Raw genomic sequence first — 8,751 nt, 5'->3', positions numbered from 1 at the left:
ACTCGATCTAGCCCTGACGGCTTCCTCGCCTTCTCTACCTCGGGTGGGGGCGGGGGGGCGCGGAGCCCGGGCCTACCGCCTGTGAGGTTCGGCCCCTCCTGCCGTCTGCTCTGCGCTCCCACCTTGCTCCCCGCGCCTGCCGCCGGGCTGCGGACCGCGCCCTCCGCAGGCCCCTCCTACGCCGCTGGCCGGCCCGGTTCCTGACCCGGTTTTAACCTCAGCCCGGCGTGGGGCGGGGCGGGGTGGGTACCACTGCTCAAGACCGAGGGCTTCACGCAGGCCGAGGAGCAGGTCCGACCCAGCGCCTGCGAGCCGGCGTGGTCCCGGGCAGGCCCGGGGAGAAAGAGGTGAGGAGAGGAAGGGGGCGGTGGGGGCAGGGGTCGCGGGCGTCCTGCGCCGTCCCACGCTGGGAACCTCTGAGCTGGCGCGGCCTGCTGGCGAGGGCAGCGTCGTCGGGGCTCCGGCAGGGGGCGCTCGTACGCTGCCCCACCCAGGCCCCGCCCCGCCGCCCAGGCCCCGCCCCGCCGCCCAGGCCCCGCCCCGCCGCCCGAGGGCCCCCCCAACCCCAGCACTAGGAAATGACCTCAGCTGCGCGAGGCGCCGGCGGCCCAGCCTGCAGCGCCGCGGACGCGGGGCGCGCGCACGATGTCTACCGTGCGGCCTTCGGGCACGCGGGCGCGGCGCCGACGCGGCAGGTGGGTCCCCGGCTCTCTCGCCACCCCTACAGCTCGCGGGACACCGGACGGCGGGCTCCACTGAGCCGCCGGGAAGGGCATTCCGGACTTAGGAATGCTGCCCAGGTCTGGAGACCCTTAAGATCCGCTCCTTTGGCCGGGGGGAGAGGCACCGAGTCCGGAGGGGAGACTCCAGCGGGGACCACCTTTGGGGGCCACGTCACTGCTTCCCCCCTCCCCACCCCCCCACCCCACCCCCACCCCCGCCTTAAGAGGAAGGCTCAGAATGGAGCTCAGGACTCTCAGCACTGCCCCCCTCGTGAGACGGCAGGGCCAGGTTTCTTGCCCCTCGGGAGGCCAGTTTAACCACTCTGTCCCGGGGAGAAACTGGCCGGTACAAGGGGAGTCAAGGCGGCACCCAGCTCTCTGGCCGGCCCCAACCCGGGACTGGGCTTTCTGGGGTGAGGACTCCGACATAAGGGAGAGGGTTGGAGAGAGGGGCTTCGAACCCTGCTGGGACAGATGCCCACAGCCTGGAGCCCAGGCCCTCTCACTCGCCGGGAGCCGTGGTGGACCAGTAGCTTCTGGGTCGTCTGATGCAGGCGTGGAAAGTGTCTGATATCCACGCATCCACCCCCTCATCTCAGTGCACCCGACCCCACCCCAGCTTTGGTATCAGCTGAGAATAACTGAGGCAGACTAGAGGGCAGACACATTCACCCTTCATCTCTTTACTCTTGTGTAATCCCAGAGACTATCAGGATTCTTAAACTGAGCAGCAGGTGCCTGGCTGGTGCCCAGTCTCCACTAGAAGCCAAGCTTGGTGGGCACCCAGCCAACCCCTGAATGCCATGGACTGCCCAGCCCTATCCATGGCCCATAGGGCTGAGAGCCCTGCCTCTGTGTTCCACACCTAAGACCTCTCCATTCGCCTCTCCCCCCACCCAGGTGCTGTCCTTAGTCCCACCCCAGTAAAGAGCTGCTGCATCTGGATAGTCATGGGGGAGCCGGGTAAAGAGGAGTATAAAATCCAGTGTTTTGATGCAGAGACCCAGCAGCTGCTGAAGACAGCTCTCAAAGGTGAGCATGGGGAACCCCCTGAGCCTGGCTCCAGAGCACCAGAGAGGGACAGGACCGGAGGACTGGGCTGACCCTGGGAATGCACCACCCTCGCCCTTCACTTTCTGAGAGCAGGAGTCCGCAACATAATTCTGGAACTGGAAGACATTTAGGCCAGTATTTGGGAGTATGAATCATAGATCATGGTTACCCCTCAGATTGTAAAGTGTTTTTAAAGTACCCAGGAAAGGAGGGTGAGGCACAGAAAACCCAGTTCCTGCCCCTTAAGTCCTTACGCTGGACCTGGTTTCTGCATTGCTGCAGCCCCTCTCTTGAATATGCGGAGCTGCCTGACTTGGGACAGAAGATGGAGTGTTCTGCTTGGCAGAAGAGCTCCACTAACTGTCCTGGGCCAAGGCCCTCCCGCAGCACTCAGGACAGAAGTTTGACTCAGCGAACGATTAGCAATGCCTGTAGCGTGCCAAGCTAAGCCTGCAGAGAGGCCCTCCCCGGCCTGCTTTGGTCAGGGGTTCATGTGTGTGTTGTAAGAACGCTTTCTTCCGTAGAATGGCTGTCAGTGTTCAATCTTCAACCTAGTGCCAGGAAAAGACGTGTCCTAAAAAAAACGAGCACTCTTTGACTCTTTATCAGCCACACAACCCTGTTTTCTCTGATTGGGCCACCAGGAGCTCATGGCTGCAGCTGCTCCTGTGTGATGGTTCCTCTGTTTTCTGATCTCTTTCTCTTTTTTTTTGGCCACACTACATGGCTTGCAGGATTAGTTCCCTGACTAGGGATCGAACCTGCGCTTCCTGCAATGGGAGCAGAGTCCTAAACACTGGACCTCTGAGGAATTCCCCCTTCTGGTCTCTTTCAGTTCAGTTCAGTCGTTCAGTCATGTCCGACTCTTTGTGCCGCCATGAACTGCAGCATACCAGGCCTCCCTGTCCATCACCAACTCCCGAAGTTTACCTGAACTCATGTCCATTGAGTCGGTGACGGCATCCAACCATCTCATCCTCTGTCATCCCCTTCTCCTCCTGCCCTCAATCTTTCCCAGCAGTGGAAGTATATAATGGGAGTGCTTGTCAGTGAATACCTCAAATCCTTTAGAAGCAGGTGGAGGCATACATAACTAAGCAGCTCTAGACTCCCCACCTGTCTTTACCCTAGATCCAGGTGCCGTGGACTTGGAGAAAGTGGCCAATGTGATTGTGGACCATTCTCTGCAGGACAGTGTGTTCAGCAAGGAAGCAGGACGCATGTGCTACGCCATCATTCAGGTTGGGTGGGGCTGGTAGAGAAGGGGAGATGCTTTGAGGAAGGTGCTTCTGAAGTGGGCAGAGGCCAGCAGGGCAGAGATGTGAAGGGCTGGCCTCAGAGGCAAGAGAGGAGGAGGACAGCAGGGAACTCGGACTGGGAAGCTTGGGTCCTGGGACTGCCCTTCCCTTTCCCTGGCTCACAGGCAGAGAGCAAGCAAGCGGGCCAGAGTGTCTTTCGCCGTGGACTCCTCAACCGGCTGCAGCAAGAGTACCAGACTCGGGAGCAGCTTCGAGCCCGCTCCCTGCAGGGCTGGGTCTGCTATGTCACCTTTATCTGCAACATCTTTGACTACCTGAGGGTGAGGCCCCACCAGCCACGTTCAGCAGAGGCCACCCACCTGTCTCCTGCGTCACTAAGCCAGTGCTCTGGCCCCTGCTCTCCCCCTGCAGGTGAACAACATGCCTATGATGGCCCTGGTGAACCCTGTCTATGACTGCCTCTTCCGGCTGGCCCAGCCCGACAGCCTGAGCAAGGAGGAGGAGGTGAGTGGCCCTGGCACCGAAGACTGTGGAGATGGGCTCAACTTGTAATGCCTGCCCCCATCCATGGCGACTTTCACCTGTGGGGCAGGAACCTGGTGGGGGTGTTCATGGCCTGTCAGGGTTACAGGACAGGTGCTAGGTCTGGGATTTATCCAGAACACAGCACCGCTAGAACCTCCTGGTTTAGAGGCTGTGTTCCCAGTAGGAAAGCAACTGTGGATACTGGTGGCCCAGAAACCAAACTGGGGCGGGGGGCAGGAGGGCAGGGGAGTGGGCCTGAGAAGCAGTTAGGGGATGGGGCCTTCCTCCACCTGGCCCAGGTGAGAGATCTGAGGCAAGTCTTTGAGCTTGTTCCTTTCACGTGAGGCAGAGACAGTGCCCACCGGGTCGTGTGAGGATGAAGGCGGGGAAATGTGTGCACAGGCCAAGCCCGGAGCCTGGCACACAGCGAGCTCTCAGTAAATGGCCGCTCTGTGTGACGGAGGGCCGTGCCTGGGGTCACCTCCCGCTGCCCCTGCAGGTGGACTGCCTGGTGCTGCAGCTGCATCGGGTCGGGGAGCAGCTGGAGAAGATGAATGGGCAGCGCATGGATGAGCTCTTTGTCCTGATCCGGGATGGCTTCCTGCTCCCAGCCGGCCTCAGCTCCCTGGCCCAGCTGCTGCTGCTGGAGATCATCGAGTTCCGGGCAGCCGGCTGGAAGACCACCCCGGCTGCCCACAAGTATTACTACAGCGAGGTCTCTGACTAGGCCTCCAGGCTTCCTCCCCAGTGGCGCCAGCCTTTTTTCTGCCCACCTTCCAACCTGGCAGCGGAGTCTTCACCTCTGCCAAAGACTTCTTCCCTTTCAGACTTTCAGGAGCACCCGAGATGTTTCCCACTTAATGCAGTGGTCCTGCCCTGAGCACCTTCCCTCCGAATCCAGGACGGGGGAAGACACAAGCACACCTGCCCTGCGGCCCCACCAGCCTTTCTCCGCTCACCGCTGACCTGGGAACTCCTGCCGAGCACTGGCCTATGGAACCACTGGTGCAGTAGCTGGCTTGCTGCCTCAGATTCCCCATCTGTAAAATGGGTGCCCAGAGCCATGGGTGGGGCCACTTAGGGATATCAAAGGGGATAAGCAGAGTCACACCGGAAACTGCTTTTTATACATTCTGTACAAGGACCACTTTAGAACCGAGCATATTTCCTCCAGTTGGTTTTAATGAATTGTAATACCACATCACGTGTTACACCAGCTCAGGACGAGAATTTTCTAATAAACTCTTTCTGATACTAAAACTGCTTCTTCTCATATCACCCAAAGGTCCACCCCAAGCTGAAGGAAAAGAAGGCTGGGTGAGCCCTAGGTTTCTTAGGAAATCCAACTTCATATGCCCCCTCTTTCCAAGGAGATGGGACAGAGAGAGCAAGTTCCAGCCCCCAGAGAAATGATGAACAGGCAGTAAACATGTGGCTCCGTCCCTGGTAGGAGGCCCGCCTGCCCTTAAGAGGGAATGGCTCCCTTAACCCATAGGCTCACACCGTTTCTGGCAGCAGAGCACGCTGCTGTCTTCCTGACTCTTCGCCCACACTACCACCAGCGGTAGTGGGCCAGTGCGCGGTTGGCCTCGGCCATCTTGTGCATGTCATGCTTTCTCTTGATCACAGGGCCGCGGTTGCAGAAAGCCTCCAGCAGCTCCTGAGACAGCTTCTCCGGCATCAGCATCCGCCGGGGCTTCTTCTCCCTGCACTCAGTGATCATCCATTTCATGGCCAGGAAGCGGCGACGCCGCTCAGCCAGTGGAACGGGGACCTGGGCAAGACGGGACAGGGGCAGGTTAGTCTGAGAACTTGCCAGGACTGCAGCCTCCTTAAGTAGCCACATGTCCACTCAGGGCCAGCCCTGGCAAGGGTGCTGAGGAGGAGGGCCTGACTGCTCCTCTCTGAGCTCCTCTCACCCCTGGCTGACCTCAGTGCAGCAGACATCACAGGCATTTGTCAAACAAACACTTCTTGAGCACTGGCCTTTTTCACCTCTAAAGGGAGTTCAGCCAAGTTGATAAAAGCACCACTGGGAAAAGCCCTGTCAGCTGGCATGACTTAGCCAACACAGATCATGAGCGCCTAGAAACAGGTCTCTCTCGTCCCAAGAATCATTTGCCAGGCCCCTACTATGTGCCAGGTACTACGCCAGACCCTAGGGACACAGGCATTGAGAAAGTCTCTACTCTGTGAGGTTTACACTGAAAAAGGAAAGACAAAACAAATATATATATTAAAAAAAAAAGGAAAGAACATCCACTTATGACAACGAAGTATAATTAAATGCTAGCTTCCCTGGTGACTCACACAGTAAAGCCACCTTCTGCCTGCAATACAGAAGACCTGAGTTCAATCCCTGGGTCAGGAAGATCTGGAGAAGGAACTGGCAACCCACTCCTAAAATCCTTGGCTGGAGAATCCCATGGACAGAAGAGCCAGGCAAGCCCCAGTCCATGGGGTCGAAAAGAGTTGGACATAACAGCGACTAACACTTCACCTAGTTCAGCTGAACAGTGATGAAGTGTCAGTCGAACACTATGCTAGACACTGATGTATAAAGATGAGGCAGAAACGCAGCTCCTCACCATCAGAAACTTATACTCTGGACACAGAATGCTGGACAGAAGGGGCAATGGGGGAGGTACTGTGGGCCTTCTAAAGAGGTCCTGTAGATACTTTTTTGGCTCTCGTCCATCTTCTGCCTATAATCTTTATACCATGGGACTGAGATGAGAAGACATTGGCACTCTGCAGTCCCAAAAAAGCTATCGATCTTGGCCCAACTCTAAATACCCCCACTCTACCCCCGCCGTTTGACACATGAGCAGCACTGCTTTCCCACCCTGACCACTCACCTGGTAGAAGTGGCCCCCCTTGAGGATGGGTACCAGCCCAATCACAGGCTCACAGTTTTTCAGTGCTTGATGGAAGATGGTGTAAGGGTTGCGTTCGATGGTTGCTTGTTCCTCTGCAGAAGCAGCATGGTACTTCTCAAACTGCTTCCTTTTCACAGCTTCCAGGGTCTGCAAAGGGATACAGTGGAAGAGGATGCCCGGGGTCCCTAAAGGGTTCACCCAGCTGGGCTAGGACCCTGCCCTTTATTCCCATCATCCTGTTCTTCTATAGCTGCCCAACTATTCCCTTAGTACTTCTGAAACAAAAACCCTGGACCAGGACAGAAGAATGAGCTAAGATTTGTAATGTGGGGCTGGGGGATGGCAGTGGTTGACTCCTGTAGGACTTTTTAAAGCCTCCGCTCCCACATATAAATACAGAGAAACTCATTTTAATGACAGGTACAGAATCCATTGTTTTTTGTGTTAAGACAAAAGAGCCAAACACAAAGCTATGGGGAAAACAAAGATGACAGAGAGAGAGGTACTGTTTACCTGTGTCATGAGTGATCTGGCCAGTATTTTGTTTCCTCCTTTCATCATCATATTGGTGAATTTACTTTAAGAAGAAAAAGATGTTTAGGGCCCCAAGGTTGTCACTGTAGATCCTTCCGCCTTCCCCCGTATAGTCCCACTCTGTGGAACAAGTTTGTTTTCTGCTAACCTGATCACTGGGTCTTCAAACACAGAGCTTGTTTTCGTGGCTGGGGCAGCTTTAATAACCTGAGTCTTCCTGAGCTCCCGCTCATACGTCTCCTCCTCAGTCAGCTGGGCCAAGGGCTTGCGGTAATATTCCTTGTCAATCTGGGGATCCTGGTACTCAGGGCCATAGCGGCTCCACCTCACCTGGGTTAGCCTGGGGTGGGGGGAAGAGGAAGAAGAGGGCAAAAGCTGACTCAAGTGAAAAGGGCTGACTTAACAATAGGCATGTATGCCAAACCGCCGCCAAGCGAGCAGCGGGGAGACCGCCGGCCAAAGCTGAGCTGCAGTAATTCTGGCTCTTGTCCCAAGAGGTAGGAGGACCTCCCCTTAAGAGGCCAGGAAAGTCTGCTCCTCAAGTGCCAACAGTAAGGACTGGCTGCTGAACTTCAAAATAGACAATCCGCCTATGCGTCTCTCCCCCCACCTCCCAGCAAAGAAAATCCCAGTTCTGAGTTTTTCAACAAGATCGCACTTTCAGTTCCAAGTGAGAATTCCTCAGGCAGGGAGCAACTACTAAGCTTTCAGATTGACCCAAACTCACGGAGGGGGTTAAAGAGGATTGAACTCAGTTATCCCGGCCTCCCAGGCTCTCTCCAGGTCCCTGCGAGGCTTGCCTGTGGCCCCCTCTTTTCCTCCCCAGCAGGTCTCTCCGTGAAGACCCAAGAGGACGCCCAGCTGCCCGCCACCCTCTCACCCTGGAAGCCGCAGGACAGCTATCCGCACACCGAGAGCCAAGCCGGACCACCCTCGCGAAAGCTTCACCGTGGGGGCAGCCATCTTGGCTGCCAGCAGGACCCCACGGAGACTGCCCTCGGCGTGCCTGAGCGAGTGACTAAAGACGGGGAAGGGAGCTATAGGGTCCTAGCTCTGCGCAGCACCCTGTTAATCTGGGCCTGAAGAGTCTCTCACTCCGAGGTCTAAGGCGGAGAGTCAAAAAGGAAACGTTCGCCCTCGCATTATCCGTCGCAGCCTGGCAAGATTCTAGGCGGAGGCGCTTGGTCTTCTCAGGTCCCTATGCAGGCCCCGCCCCGGCTCGTCTCTCTCAGGTTCTCGCGAGGTTTGAGGCCGCTGGGCCGGCCCGGGCGGCTGCAATATGGCGGAGGCGGAAGGGGAGAGTCTGGAGTCCTGGCTGAGTGAGTATCCACGGCCGAGTCTGCTCGCGCTCGAGCCGCCCCTCTCCCCAGCCCTCGACCCCCTCCCCCGGCCCTGCGGTGGCGCCGCCTGGTAGCCCGCGCCAAGCCTCGCACGCGCTGCGAGCGCCCCGGGATCGCGCCCGTTCCTCAGCTGGGCGGCCCGGCCCGTGCTCTCTGAGCCGCGGCGCCTCCTCTCGCTCCTGCGCGCTGCGCCGTGAGCTCGGGCCCCGCGGGCTCCGCGAGAGCGACAACCAAGTGCTTCGGGATGACGTGCATCGGCGTTTTGGGGAAGCTGTGGTGGGGCCGCGCAAGGCCGTGACTCCGGGACCCCTGCGCTCTTCCGACCCAGGGGAAAGCTCCGAACTGGGGCTGAAACTCCGGGAGCGGTGGGTGGTGCTGAGCATACCCACATAGCTTCAGAATTTTGACCGTGTATTCCAGGAGAAGTGACTGCTTCGCG

General features: G+C 57.8%; 2 protein-coding genes across 4 annotated transcripts; one reads left to right on the top strand and one right to left on the bottom strand.

Annotated features, from left to right (window-relative positions):
- Window positions 1–201: 201 nt before the first annotated feature.
- Window positions 202–4,819, top strand: MIF4GD (MIF4G domain containing). Of its 3 annotated transcripts, none has more exons than XM_025279503.3 (6): window positions 202–347; window positions 1,623–1,754; window positions 2,907–3,016; window positions 3,199–3,354; window positions 3,446–3,538; window positions 4,059–4,819. In XM_025279503.3, exons 2-6 carry the CDS (start codon window positions 1,673–1,675, stop codon window positions 4,284–4,286), a joined length of 669 nt encoding a protein of 222 aa, XP_025135288.1. In that variant the 5' UTR covers window positions 202–347; window positions 1,623–1,672; the 3' UTR covers window positions 4,287–4,819. The 3 variants fall into 3 exon arrangements, with proteins under 3 accessions (XP_025135288.1, XP_025135287.1, XP_025135290.1); XM_025279502.3 differs by lacking the exon at window positions 202–347 and adding an exon at window positions 542–695; XM_025279505.3 differs by lacking the exon at window positions 202–347 and adding an exon at window positions 651–800.
- Window positions 4,722–8,287, bottom strand: MRPS7 (mitochondrial ribosomal protein S7; the record flags this gene model as incomplete). The annotated part of the gene is given in 5 exon segments (XM_006045243.4): window positions 4,722–5,333; window positions 6,418–6,585; window positions 6,952–7,015; window positions 7,121–7,312; window positions 7,853–8,287. Coding segments are annotated over 5 exon segments (729 nt in total). The 3' UTR covers window positions 4,722–5,111.
- Window positions 8,288–8,751: the final 464 nt, after the last annotated feature.

This window comes from Bubalus bubalis, chromosome 3 (genome assembly GCF_019923935.1).
Source record: "Bubalus bubalis isolate 160015118507 breed Murrah chromosome 3, NDDB_SH_1, whole genome shotgun sequence".
NCBI classification, from domain to species: domain Eukaryota; kingdom Metazoa; phylum Chordata; class Mammalia; order Artiodactyla; family Bovidae; genus Bubalus; species Bubalus bubalis.
Note: the sequence above shows the minus strand (reverse complement) of the source record. Positions and strands in the feature narration are given on the sequence as shown.